This window comes from Xyrauchen texanus, chromosome 23 (genome assembly GCF_025860055.1).
Source record: "Xyrauchen texanus isolate HMW12.3.18 chromosome 23, RBS_HiC_50CHRs, whole genome shotgun sequence".
NCBI classification, from domain to species: domain Eukaryota; kingdom Metazoa; phylum Chordata; class Actinopteri; order Cypriniformes; family Catostomidae; genus Xyrauchen; species Xyrauchen texanus.
In genome coordinates this window covers 3,308,877-3,324,028 of record NC_068298.1, presented here as the reverse complement: position 1 = coordinate 3,324,028, position 15,152 = coordinate 3,308,877, and the positions used below count along the sequence as shown (strand labels likewise).

The window sequence follows — 15,152 nt, the reverse complement described above, 5'->3', positions numbered from 1 at the left end:
ATTATGTGGCACCGATTAGTAGTATGCTTGCATTGTCAAAGTGAGTGCCATTGTGAATGCTAATTAAGCATATTAAGTACTCATTTCACCTTCAACACGTTGCAAATTATTGCAGACACTGTGATACTGTGATATAATACTGTGGGTGGTATTATAGCACCACCTGTTGGATCTGCTCCGAAACTGCAGCTGGGTAGGAAACTGTTGTCCATGTCGACCGCAAATAACAAAGACATATAAACGGATAAACATCGGTCACTGCCTTCGGTGAATGTCATTGTATTTACCGATAGGCCGATGTCAGTCAACAAGGCGAATATCGTCCGATACCCATGTTTGGCCGATACAGCGGTGCATCCCTAAAATAAATAAATTTAAAAAAAAATACGTTATCACCCCTGGATTCATGAGTTTCCGCCACCCGGATTGAGGCGAGTCACTACGCCACCACGAGGACTTGGCACGCATTGGGTATTGGGCATTTCATTCAGTTTTTTTTCTTCCTCTTTTTATAATGGAGGGGCTAGTGAAAATGTTTGAATGTTTCCTTATTGTTGACTGCAGTTATAATGGTAAAATCGTCCTTCCTTGATACTATTTGCAGTGATTTCTTTTTTATTGTAAAGTTGCGCAATAAGCTTGTGTTCAGAGTTGCATAGAAGCCCTGACATGATGTTTTTGTACCTCATATTGTAGTTTTAGTGTTTTATTAAAAGGTGGTATTTTCGATAAATGTGTCACCATATGGAGATTAAAGAAAACATTAAAGGCATCCTTGTTAAACTTTGGATGATACAAGTTGTAAAAGGAGCACAAGTCACAACATGTTTTCTTTTGTGGACACCATGAACTTTTATTAACCTTAGAGGTTATCAAAGCGCTTTACACTGTGACTCATTCACCCATTCTCACACACACACCAATTATGGCAGAGCGGCCAAGCAAGGTGCTAGCCTGCCATTGGGAGCAACTTGGGATTCATTGTCTTGCCCAAGGACACTTCGGCATGTGGAGTCGTTTGGGCCGGGAACCACCAACCCTGCGATTAGTGGCCGACCTGCTTTACCACCTGAGCCACAGCCGCCCCATTTGAATGTCTTACATCACTCACTGTACATCAGCGAGCGTCAGGCTGTCATTAATCAGGTTTCCGTTCAAGATGCACATTTATTTTACGTAACAAATCTGAAAGGAAAATTGTGAAAAAAGCAGCGCTTCCATCCTATGTGTTCATCTTGTGGATGGAACTTTTTGAGGCACAAATAGGAATTATTTGGTTTCTATTGTAGTTTATGCACTTTTCTGTTTACCGAGTAAACATTCATCTTTGTTTGTGTCTTTGCTATTTCAAAATTTGCCAAAAAATATGTGAATGGAAACCCGGCTATTCTTACAGTTTGACTGAAACTGTGAATTACGTCACAGTTCCTACTGAAGCTCCCGAACATCTGGCCTGTTACTCACCAAGGCCAATTTTTACTTGCATTGGCGAGTGTAAATTGTGGACCCTGCATCCACAACTAGTGGAAACGGCACTAGTAGTACATGATCTGTGTGAGTCATGGCTGACTATTAGCTGTAGATCATGAGCTTGCTCCTCTACTCCTCTCTGATCTCTCTCCCAATTTTTCTCGCCCTCCACAAGAGTGAAAACATCAAAACGCTCCTGTCTTCTTTTAGCCTATAGCTACTATTTAATGGTTTCAATGGAGTTCATGAGTGTTGGAGTGTGTGGCTGTGGTTAGGACTCTGTGCATGTCAGTGAAATAGCTTTTTAATAATGCTGTGTCTCCCGCTGTGCCTCTGAAAGATAATTAAATTGCTGCTAGAAAGGATAGCATTCTTTTGTCATTTAAATTAAAAAAACTATTTTTTCGTTTTCCTTTCATGCTCTCAGAGTAGTCTTGTTATCTTACGCCGCCTCTGACTCTCTCTCTCAGGGTAATTAGTCGCTGCTGTATCATTAGAGGTCGTACCTCATCTCTGTGTCCTAACCTCTCCTCGCTGCCTCCGCTTTCCCTTCCATCTCTTTTTCTGCATGCTCTCCTCTCTGATTTACCCACTTCTTTTCGCTTTCCTGTTGAAATGCGGGTGAGAGAGTGCACGCTTACAAGAGGTCAGTCAATTAACACGCACTCTGAGTGACGGTGAATGTTACTTTTCAGTTTTTGGACAAAAATGTATTTAACGCAAGTACGCAAACGTAGGTGCGAATGTTTGATTTTGTTCATAGACGCCAACGTATTGCAACTGTGTGGTCCCGTTTAACATACTTGAGCTGCGTTCACACTGCCAGCTACTTTGTCGCTGCATTAGGATCACGCGAGCGCTAACATCTTCTCTCGTGTTGGCTGTTGCTCCCGAGAGTCGCTCTTCATTTGCATAAAGTTAAACATGGCTCAACTTTGTCACATCGCTGGACACGGCCACTTCCGGTCGCCAACGGTCGCTCGTGTTGCCGGAAGTCGCCAGCTCTCATTGAAAAAGAATGCAATGAGGTCATTTTGTCTCTGCGTTTCACTGGCAGTGTGAATGCAGCTTTACAAGAGGGCAGTCTATTAACACGCACTCTGAGCGATTTAGTGAATGTTACATTTCAGTCTTGGGACAAAAATGTTTTTAACACAAGTAATCAAACGTAGGCACAAGTGTTTGATTTTGTTCATAGACGCCAGCGTATTGCAAGTGTGCGGTCCCGTTTAACATGCATTGAGCTGCGTTCACACTGCCAGCTACTTTGTCGCTCCATATCGCCAGTAGCTGGCGGTTGGGTCGCTGGTGCATAAAGTGAAACATTGCACAATGTGGCCGCTGGACACGCCCACATCTGGTCGCAACAGTCGCCGTCGCTCGTGTTGCCGGAAGTCGCCAGCTCTCGTTGAAAATGAACGAGATGAGGTTGTTTTGTCGCTGCGTGTCGCTGCCAGTGTGAACGCAGCTTTACGCTTTTATGTTGCTCTGGTGGTAACAAACCTCCGTACTCTAGGGGGCTTTAGTTAGCTAGCTGCATGCATAACACAGACATCTGAAGAGGAGCAGCTAGTTAGCTAGTCCATAGATTATGAAGTTTAACTACTTCAGCAAGATTCTCTTCAAACAGTTGCTCCGCCATGACAGTAGTTGACCTGAGAGACTAAACTGATTTAGAAGACGATGCTGTTTTACAGTAGTTTATACGAGTGTCCGCTGTAGCACCCTTAGCTGTAATGATGATAATGCAACTTATTTTTGTTACATTATGAATTGTAGTCTGACACATTTCAGAATGCAATTATGATGCACAAAATTGTGTTTGCACAACTATAAGCATTTGCGTTTAAATACTTGCGTATTTGTTTCAGACCATACAGCTGTGCGTATAACACAGCGATATACAATTAAGGAATGCTGTAAATATTGTGATGATTTATTGTCCTGAATAGTATGTCATTAGACTTATTTAGCTGTCTCTTCTGGTCTTGACTGTCTTGAGTATGCAAGCAACAGGCATGTTTTTATCATGTTTTTGATTGAAACTTCAGTAGCTAAAAGGCCGTTAGTAGTTCAAAACATCAAAGTGAGTTGATTTAAAACGGTCCGTTTAAATGAATCGCTTCAAAACATCAAAGTGAGTTGATTTAAAACGGTCTGTTTAAATGAATCTCTTCAAAACATCAAAGTGAGTTGATTTAAAAGGTCTGTTTAAATGAATCTCTTCAAAACATCAAAGTGAGTTGATTTAAAACGGTCTGTTTAAATGAATCTCTTCAAAACATCAAAGTGAGTTGATTTAAAAGGTCTGTTTAAATGAATCGCTTCAAAACATCAAAGTGAGTTGATTTAAAACGGTCTGTTTAAATGAATCTCTTCAAAACATCAAAGTGAGTTGATTTAAAAGGTCTGTTTAAATGAATCGCTTCAAAACATCAAAGTGAGTTGATTTAAAAGGTCTGTTTAAATGAATCGCTTCAAAACATCAAAGTGAGTTGATTTAAAACGGTCTGTTTAAATGAATCGCTTCAAAACATCAAAGTGAGTTGATTTAAAACGGTCCGTTTAAATGAATCGTTCAAAACATCAAAGTGAGTTGATTTAAAAGGTCTGTTTAAATGAATCGTTCAAAACATCAAAGCGAGTTGATTTAAAAGGTCTGTTTAAATGAATCGCTTCAAAACATCAAAGTGAGTTGATTTAAAACGGTCTGTTTAAATGAATCGCTTCAAAACATCAAAGTGAGCTGATTTAAAATGGTCTGTTTAAATGAATCGCTTCAAAACGTTTCAATTGTCATTGTTCCAAAATGTTCACATTCATTTGACATTTATCTCAAATTAGAGATTTACAGAGAAAGGATTTTGATAACTAAGGTGGTCGAAAAGGCTGATAACTGATTAATCGGCAGATCGTTTTTAAAAAATATTTATAGAATGCAAAAAACATATTTATGTGTCTTATGGCAGACACAGACACCCAGGCTACAAGAGGCTACATCCTAAATGCAGTTTATTGTGCCACCAAAATAATGCATTTATAATAATGCATATTGCAATCCCAATAATGACCGAAAAGAAAGATTTGGTGCATAACGTAAACACGCTCAAAATGCAAAAGACTCTTATTTTGAAGTGACATAGACTTGGCTCTGTTGCAGTGCTGTATATTTAAGTTCATACCAAATGTAGCTTTTTACAGCCTATATATTCACCCGACGAGGTTTAGGTTTATTATTATTTACAGGATATGCAGTTGGAGACACGATTTACTGTATGTGCTGTGGGGGAAACGTTTCCATGTAGTCGCATTTTGAACACTTGATTTAACTTGTATTAAAATTAAAATATGCACTGAAGTGAGGATAAAAATATGGATGAATATTGTCAATGATGACTTGGATAGAGCAGAACAGAAGTTGTCAGTGATTGTTTTTATTTCACCTATAGAGGCCACTGTTATATTGCAGAACCGAGCCGTTCTAACTGAAGAGTCCTACAGCACGGGACATCATAATAATAATATAATGATAATAATAGCAATTGGCAATTATTGGAATTACATTTTTGCAGATAGCCAATCTGTCAATAGTATCTATTGACACCTCTATTTACAATCAGGGTCAGAAATGAAGGTAGTAGTCTTGGAGCTAAAATGCCCCTAAAATGTGTGGCAATAAATGCACCTCTAATTAATTCCTCTTTTTAAATTTTTTACCTGTAACATCCGATATTGTTCTTAATATGCTTATTGATATTTAAGGCTTAGTTATGCATTTAATTGCTTGAGATGCTGTTGATTTAATTGGATGGGTTAGAGGCAATGCGTGCTAACCTATATTATCACATTGGCGATTTTATATGAATTAATATGCTCCGTTTAAGTATTTGGCATACATTTTACATTGTTATAAAAACACATGCTCGGGAGTCAAAAAATGCCCCAGAAAATCGAATCAAGGGGACAAATATTGGCGCTTTAAAAGAAAAGTGACAAATCTGTGGGTACATATTGCTGTTTATTATTATGCATTGCTATATTGGTGCATGTTAATGAAAACTAGATTTTTGCTCTATTTTGCTTGCATTAAACATTTTGAACAATGACTGTTTGATTGCTCGAATTGGGGATAAAAATACACTTTTAAGCCATTTTAGAGAAAATGCATGTATATTGAATTTGACTGTTTTTTTTTCCCACCCAGCTCCATTGTAAGACAAACCCCAGAAATGTAAAATAATACATGATAGATGCTAAAATTGTCTGTTTGATGCGCATTAGAAGCTAGAGGAAATTAGGAGAGTCGGTGTTATTGCTGACCGTCCCAGCATGCATTGGAACTGCGACGGCTTTCTCTTTTTTGTATAGAAAATAAGGATTGGTTTTAATGAGTTTCAGCCTCTTCTCCCTCCATTATCATTCTCTCTCATCCTTGTTCCACAATTATCATTCTCCCTTTCATTTGTGTCTGATGAAGGCAGTTCAGTCAGTGCTGATATCCTGACTGCGTGTTCACTTCAGTTAAACTCATTTTACTCCCAAGACTTGCACCATTTGTCTTGTGCATAAATGAAGTTATGAGCCCAATTCTATGAGGAACTGATCTGCTGGGTTCATCTTCTCAAATGGGGGTCAGAATAGAGTCCAGGACTCCCAAATCACAAACAATTAGACCATGTAGCTGTTCATAAATAATGGAACAATGCATCTAAAGCATGTAATCGTATAATAGTGCCGTCTGCATAATAATAATAATAATAATATAGTCCAGAACACCGTGCCTGTATTATTATTATTATGTCTTGTCTGTTTCCTCTCTTCCCTCATTTCTACTCTCTCATATTTAAGATGTGATATTTGGAGACATGTTTAGTGGAAGAATTTACGATTAGTTGTAGAGGAGAAAAGCTACTACTGCGTCTGAGTATTGGGGATTTTGGGACCATCCCATCATGAGTATTGGGGATTTTGGGACCATCCCATCATGAGTATTGGGGATTTTGGGATCTCTTAGATTTACAATCTGAAAGAGCACAAATGATGCATTCCTGAAGTACCCTTTTCTGAAATCCCAAAAACGAATGGTTGGTTATTAAAAATAAGTGAAATGTGGCTTTTCTGAGTTTCTGACATTAATGTTTCTATGTGAATATATATGGGTACATTTCTAATTTCAACATTATTTTATGCTTTAGATATTTGTTTTGTTGGACAAGAAAAACTAGCTTCATATCATGTCACCCACATTTGGGTTTCGACAATTGAACGGTAGTAAAATGTAGCAATTTGTCCGATGGGGCCGCATTGAAAGTCTCATATCTCTTAGATTTTACCATATAAGGCCTTAAAAATGTAGATGCATAAAGGAAAGTTTGTTTTAAAGCAGAATGTCAAATTATATTAAGATATCTTTAATACTTCTGGAGTTGCTGGCACTCAAACTTTGGAAAAGCAACACAAAAAAGTGTTTGGTTTTTTAATTATTATGAATATTTCTTCCATTTTTGGACTCTCATCGTTGGCAAATAATGCAACAAGGGTTGCTAGAGTCTACTGATTTTAGTAAAGTACCTTCCTATCTCTATCTGGAAAAACTAAATTAATATGGTGCCACCTTTCGTGGGTGTTTTTGCTCCAAAATAAAAGGCAAAAATGTTCATTTTGACCCACCTCTTCAAAATAATGGATTACTCCGTAAACATTCATCCATGACATGCAGTATTTTGGCTTTCATATTCATTTATGTTGTCTTTGTATATAAACAGTATTCAAATACTGACAATCAGCTGGGAAAGTTACGGAAATTAGGTTGATTTGACATGGAACGACCCTTTTAAGTTTTCACCCGGAGAACTGTACAGATTTTCACCTATGAATTTGGAGAAAACTACAGGTCAAAAAAATACCCCTAGAAAGGTGGCAGCATCTTTATTTGACTTCTACACAGAGATCGATGGGTCTATTACTAATATCGGCTGACTTCAGCTGCCGTTGTTGCATTATATGCCAACGGTGCGAGTTCAACATTTGGTAAACACCATTTTTGTGCATGTAACTACAGAAGTGTATTAAAGAAATCTTCTTACCTATCCGATTGGGATTCAGAACACACTCTCCTTTTTGTATTTTCATATTAAGGCCCTAATCGCAGAGATACGGAGCCAAAGTCTTTCTATCTATGTCTTAAATCTCAAAAACGTTTGGTCAAGATTACGGTGCAAGAACATATTTCAAATCAGCAATAAAATCGGACAATACTGGAATCATAAATTGTGATTCTTCACCTCAGATTGGGCTAAAAAACGCAGTTTAACGGCGTGTATAGCTAATGCGCATGCGCATTCTTGAGTTGATTGACAGGCGATGTCTGCATCTAAAAGGTGATTGGCTGTTTTAACTGTAAGGCGGGACTTTCTTTCTACATCCATTGACCATTGGGCCTCAGAGCTCCTTGGTTGAGCGTTCCGATTCCTCCCATTCATTTTTCTTGAAGTGGCTCATCTCTGCTAAATAATCTCTGATGGGGTCTTTCTGGGCATTGCTCCAAAATCCAAATTGTTATTTTGACCCCTCGGTACAAAATCATGGATTTCTCAGTGAATATTGATCCATGGCATTTGATATTTTGGCTTTCATCATCATTTATGTTTATCTGCAGAAAAAGTTTTCTGAAAGTTTGTTGATTTGACATGAATTAGGATGAATGGATTGAATGAATGGAGAGAAAGGGGTTTGATTTATGAATGGACATGTATACAGATGAATAAATGAATTTATTCTTTGTGTGTTGTAGATTGCAGCTGAAGATCTGTCTGAGAAGAGTTTCTGGGTAAAGGCAAAGGAAGAACGCTTTGAGAACAAAGAGCTGTTTGCCAAACTCACACTCACTTTCTCTACACAAACCAAGGGTGAGTGTATCTACTGTCCTTCAGTCATATCATACACACATTCTCACACACACACACACACACACACACACACACACACACCACCACAACACTCACACAGCAGCCATACCAAACACACATTAAACCTGTCTCTCCCTCTTTCTCTCTCCATCTGTCTGTCTAAAAACAGCCTCTAAAGGTAAGAGACACGCTCACTCGCTCTGTGTTTGCTTGTGTGTGTGTGTGTGAAAATATCCGTAATAATGTAGTGAAACTTGTTGTAAACCCATTTACATGGACATTTTAGGTGGTCCTCACTAGTAAAAATAAAGGCTCATAAATCAGTCAAATCTTGTTTAGCTTTAACTCGACTGATGTGCACAGGTTTCTGTGAGGTTTGGGGATTGAAAATATCATTCACCTGCTATGAAATCAATGGATGTCTATGAGATGTCCTCACTTATACAGTGAAACAAACCTGTGAGTGTGTGTTAGAGTGTGTGTGTTAGAGTGTGTGTGTTAGAGTGTGTGTGTTAGAGTGTGTGTTAGAGGTCGACTGATTGTGGAATTTACTGATAAGATAACTAAGTAGATAGATAGACAGGCAGATGGATGGATGGAAAGATAGACAGACAGACAGACAGGCAGGTAGATAGACAGAAAGATGGAAAGATAGACAGCTAGATAGACAGGCGGATGGATGGATGGATGGATGGATGGATGGAAAGATAGACAGACAGACAGACAGATAGATAGATAGACAGACAGACAGACAGGCAGGTAGGTAGGCAGGATAGATAGACAGATGGAAAGATAGATAGACAGACAGATAGATGGAAAGATAGATAGATAGACAGGCAGATAGATAGATAAACGGAAAGATAGACAGGCAGACAGATGATAGATAGATAGACAGACTCTTAGATAGACAGACAGACAGACAGACAGACTGACTGATAGATAGATAGATGGATATATATGTATAGATAGATAGACAGACAAGATAGATGGATATAGATAGATAGACAGACAGATAGATGGATATAGATAGATAGACAGACAGATAGATGGATAAATATGTATAGACAGATTGATAGATAAATGGATAGATAGACAGGCAGACAGATGGATGGATAGATATAGACAGACAGACAGATTGATAGATGGATTTGTTTACATCTGAATGTTTTGACAATTAGAATTTGAATTAACGATCACTTGAACATTACATTAAGAGTCTATGAGAGATTTTTGATGGTCCGATGTGCAAGAACTGTTATTTTGATTAGTAAGAAGAGATATAGCGACTCCTGTCAGAACAGTCTGAAGGTCTGTGCAGCTTAAAGGCTGTATGAGGAGTTTCCTTTTCTTAAGGCACATTTTACCTCCCAAATGTTTTTGAGAATTCTCATTCAGCTCAACAGTGCGCGCGCGAGTGTGTTTGCGTCTGTGCGTGTGTGTGTGTGTGTGTGTGTGTGTGTGTGTGTGTGTGTGTGTGTGTGTGTGTGTGGCACCGCCTGCTTTTTGCCCTCTGTGAATGGCCTTTGCGGTGTTTTTGCATATTTATATCTGATACGATATACAGCACTGTCCGCCATAACAATGTCAGTGTGTGAGGTTTTCGGTCTGCGCTTGTTGTTTTGCCCTTCAGAAAATGACCTTCAAATAGTGTGATGTTGTCATGCATCTGCCACACACACATAAAAACAAACACACAGCGTGTTTTCTGTTTTGAATATGAAATACAAAACCTTGAAATGTCATCGTTGGCTGCTGAGTTCAAGAGCACCTGTGTGTGTATGTGTGTGTGTCCGTCTGCCTCGGTTGATGCAGGATAACCTTTTCTGATATGTGACTGTAAATGAATGCTGCCCTTTTCATATCTTCCATCTGTCTGATCGTGTCTGTTAAACACCGGTGAGTGTGCGCGTGCATGTGGTCTGTGTGTGTCCTTGAGCAAGCTTCTGTTGTTTATCTGTCTCGCGATTGCAGCTCTATCTTTCTCTCACTCTCTTCACCGAAGCGAGAGGACCCCACCGACAGCCAGCACTGACCTTTGACCTCCTGTAGTGCACTGGAGGTGGGATTACAGGTTGATGACCTCACCACTGAGGTCACAGCACTGATTGTTGATGTCATTCGACAGGACCTGAAGCGCAGTATCTGTATCCCAGTCTCTGTGGGTTTTTGTTTCTTAGTATTTCAAGCTTCAGTATTCATATTTCTCACACTTGGTGTTAGTGATTTGAACAAACCCCAAACCCGGAGTTTTTAACTTCAGTGTGTAACTCGTCCCACATTGCTTCAACGCCGATAGCTGCTTTTGCTTTTGGATGTTTTTGTTTTGTTTTTGCTTGTATTGCCCTTTAAATATTGTTGATTGATATCAACAATTCTATTTTGAATAGTTAAGATGCTACATTTTGCTGTCTTGAATGGAATTACTGCTAGTAAATATGCTCATTTTTAAAATCTGTAGTTTGCGTTCATTCATTTCCTGTTATTTTCATATCATTTCTGCGATTTAAAAGAGATTTCACTGGTTGTATTTGTCTGTTTCAGTGCTGAGAGACTGCATGTTCAGGTGTTTTATTGATTTGAGTTTCTCTCGAGCTTTCTGTGAGTCTTCAATGTGTGTTTTCTCTCTCTCTCTCTCTCTCTCTCTCTCTCTCTCTCTCTCTCTCTCTCTCTCTCTCTCTGTCTTGGCAGTGTCTGCTTTTCCCATCTCCACGGAGACCAAGTGTGTCTCTCTGGAATGCGTTCGTGACACCCGCCAGCCGGTTCCACCCGGCCCTCACCACACACACACACACACACACACACTCCTCCTCCTCCTCTATATGCAATGACCTACTTTTTCCACACACACACTCCTCTCATATCAGTCCCTGCTGTCCAGACTGACTTTTAGAGTTATAGTCCCAGAACCAAGAGTGTGACCTGAGAGGACATACACACACGTAAAGCTGTCATGTGTATTGTGATGTGTATGTACAGCTCTGGTCTGCCGTCCCCTCTGTTTCCATCCCATCTCATTGTATTAGTAATTGGAGGTTGACCGATTGCTGATTTTGCGGATACTGATAACTAAGGTGGTGTAAAAGGCAGATAGCCGATTAATCGGCTGATAGTTCTAATTAGGGATGCTGTGAGTCCCACTTTTTCTCTTCTGATATCGGAAATCTCAGTATCTCCCGATCCGATACCAGTGTTGTTGTTGTTGTTGTTGTTGTTGTTTTTGGCATAATCAGTTTATAATATCTGTACATTATTGTGTGGAACTAATTGGGACACTTTAATATGTAAAGAAACACAAACCTCTAACTACACATTATTTCAATATAAAAGTATCGCTTATTAAGAAACACTTTATGAACTAGTATTCTGGATAATGTAGCAGCACAATTAACAGTAATTTAAGTCTTCAGTGGAAAAGAAGCATGTTTTTATTTATTTTTGCAAAAAAAAAAAATTCAACTTGTATCTGGACTTTAAAGGATTCGGATCTCTTTATTGTCAATTTAGTTCATCCGTCCACTTTTCATTCACTGTTATTTTTTGAAACTCGTTCAAGTTAAATATTATTATAATTTGTAAACGAATAATAATATATTATTATAGTAATTTATCTCTTAACTTTTAACCCCTCGTGCTTTTATTTTGGCATTCTGATCTCTCCAGGACGTCCTGTGTGTGTCTGTCTGTAGGCAAGTTCACAGTTGTTTAATTCACTTATTCACATTCTGGTCAAATGCTCCTCCGGTGCCGTTCTAAATGCATATTATAAGTGAACCGAACTATTGAGCATCTACATCTGAGATGTTGTTCTTTAGGAGCGCTCAAATATTGCGCACCACGTAAAGGCTAAAAATAGCCGCGAGTGTGTGTATACAGAGCAGCACCATTCACTGACACGCTTGAGCTGCGTGTGCATTTTATATATTTATTTATTAAACAGCATTCTGTGATTCACAGAGCTATTGCACGTCTTCAAGTGGCTTTTATTAAAATGCACGAGTCATATGAACTGCTTTAATGGTGTTTTTATGGTTCTTTTATGTCATTGCACAGTATCGGTTTTGGATCGGGCTCATCAGACCAATAACCGATCCATCTTAAAGCTTCAGTATCCGAGCTGATACTGATCCAAGTATCGGATCGGTGCATCCCTAGTTTTAAATTCGATTTATAGAATATATATATATATATATATATATATATATATATATATATATATATATTACCATGACTAGCACAGACATGGAGGCTACAAGAGTCCAAAATTATTTAAATTCCAGATGCAGCTTATTGTTTAACCAAAATCCCAATAATATCCAGAAAAATAGATTTGGAGCGTATTTAAGACACATTCTCATAAAGCAAGTCTAAATATCTCATATGTTGCTTCTCAAATAAATGCATCTTGTTTTAAGCATTTTTAGACTCTTTTAAATGGAAACAAGACAACACTTGATAACAAGAGGACTTTTTGCAGTGAATTTCTTTACTGAATTAAACTGAATTATATTTATTCCCTTTAATTCAGTGAATGTCATTTTAGAGGTATTTTTAAAAGATGACGTTTTCCTCTTTATTGTTAGTAAGCACGTTTAATACAACCTTTTAAGTGGGGCACAAGCTGAATAATCGGTTAAGAGCGAATGATTAATCGTTGCAATAATCGTTAGATTAATCGATTATCAAAATAATCGTTAGTTGCAGCACTATATGCATGTTATAATATCATGTTTTGTGATGAAACACATGAATTTGTTCAAAAGTTCAAATTTGACCAATTATGAAAACTAATTAAATATAATTTTAAAATTATTATTTTCATAATGTACCTAGTTAGAAGGTCCCGGTATAATTAACAACATTAGCTGGAGAGAATTTCTTTCAGATTAAGCAAAATAAAATAAATAAAAAATAAATAAATCCTAAAGTTTTCGTTTTCTTCATTGAAATATTATTATTAATTACTATATAATCATATTTATTTTCTCTTCATTTGGGGGTTCAATGTGTCCTTGATATGTGTTTGTGAGATTCACCCTATTATATTATTCGGTTCCATCCTGTCCCATATCACACTTATATTATCTTCTCCCCAGAAGTCCGTCGTATCTAAACGCTTCATAAATGACTTCCTGTTTTGGTCTTCATGGCTGTAAGAACACACACGGGTCCCCTCGTGATCCTCTGTTTGTCTTTATGGCTCACAGCGGACCACCTGCTTCAGCAATTCCCAGAATCCCAGATATAAAGTCCGATCGTAATGTCCTCAGAAAGCAGAGGTTCCCTGAGGAGCGCTGATATGAACGTGTGTGTTTATGAAGGCTGGTCTTATCACTGAGCTGGTTTAGTGCCATTAACCGCTGCTTTACAGTCCCGTCGAGTCTGTCGAGCGGTTATATTGGAGGCCGTTTCGTGTGCCTTAGCTGGCGGATTGCTGGAAATTAGTCTTGACCAGCCTATCGGAAGTAAAAGCACTCTGAACTGTTCTTTCTATCTCTTTATTCTTCAAACACCTGAACTGGTTTTGTGCGTGTTCGTAGATTTAGAGTTTCCTATCGCAGATTACCTTAATCATTAAAAAGGAAAAGTTGTATGGTGGAAAACAGGATTGTGTTGCGCTTTTGAGTTGGTAGACATACTACAACGTTGACAATAGGGCTGTTCAATTCTAGAAATTTTGGAATTGAATCTGATTACATTTTCTCAATTGTTAATGTGGCTCGGGACAGGGAAGTTTGGGGCCCCCTGCTGGAGCAGCTGCCCCCGCGACCCGACTTCGGATAAGCGGTTGAAGATGGATGGATGGATGGATGGATGGATGGTTAATAAAAAAGGCAAAGTGCAATCTTAAAATAATGAGTGCAAAATAAAGCTCACTTTACATGATTTATGATTGATAGGATGAATGAGAAAAGATCTTGATATTTTCTATTAATCGGTCTATTTATAAAAATCAACATGAGTCTCTATGCACATCCCAGCATGCATTGGTTTAAGCACAAGTTTTAGGGAGAGTCTGCTGAGCAGATGTGCCTGTATTACGAAGAATTGCCACATATAATAATGTTAGAAGTATCAATTTGCCTAAATGATGAAAAAATCCAAAATATGCTCTAAAGTGTGGAACATGGCCACTTTAAAGGAATATTCCGGGTTCAATACATTACAACAAATATCTCGGGAGAATGAGATTCATTTTTACCATGCATGAAATTAATTATATCTAATAAGTTCTCTTGTTTGTTTACATCTAATATGTGTCTGTGACATTTGTTGTTGATACAGTATGTTCTATTAAATAAAGTAGCTTGATTTTTACATTTTCGTAAGATAATGTCATGAGTCCTTCTTAATTATCGACAATGTCAATAACGTCGACTGATCGTTTCAACCCTAGTTGCATATATATATATATATATATATATTTATTTATTTATTTATTTATTTATTTATTTATTTTACATGCATACTTTGTACTATCTACCAGTATTTACACTGATTTGTTGAACATGTGCTAAAACCTGTACTGTCTCTTTAAGAAAACTGGTAGTTCTGTAAAGAGTGTATGCAAATGAGCCTATATGATCAAGTGAGCACTCAAATTAATTAAGTTTTGAGTCATACTTGACCATGCAAACTTGCCACTACAGTTTTACAGTGTTGGGTGGTTGCTAGGGTGTTGTTATGTGTGTGCTGTGTGCTCGGAATGTTTTTTAATGTATTGCTGTGCAGTTGCTATGGTGTTCTTGTTGCTAGGCTCTTAATGGCGCAAATCAA

General features: G+C 38.0%; 1 protein-coding gene across 1 annotated transcript in view; it reads left to right on the top strand.

The window, feature by feature from the left end:
• LOC127663271 (protein diaphanous homolog 1-like) overlaps window positions 1-15,152 on the top strand; it is a 137,572-nt gene that overhangs the window by 62,369 nt on the left and 60,051 nt on the right. The window contains exon 17 of the mRNA XM_052154784.1: window positions 8,264-8,378. Coding sequence (XP_052010744.1) covers window positions 8,264-8,378 — 115 coding nt within the window. The remainder of the gene's footprint in view (window positions 1-8,263; window positions 8,379-15,152) is intronic.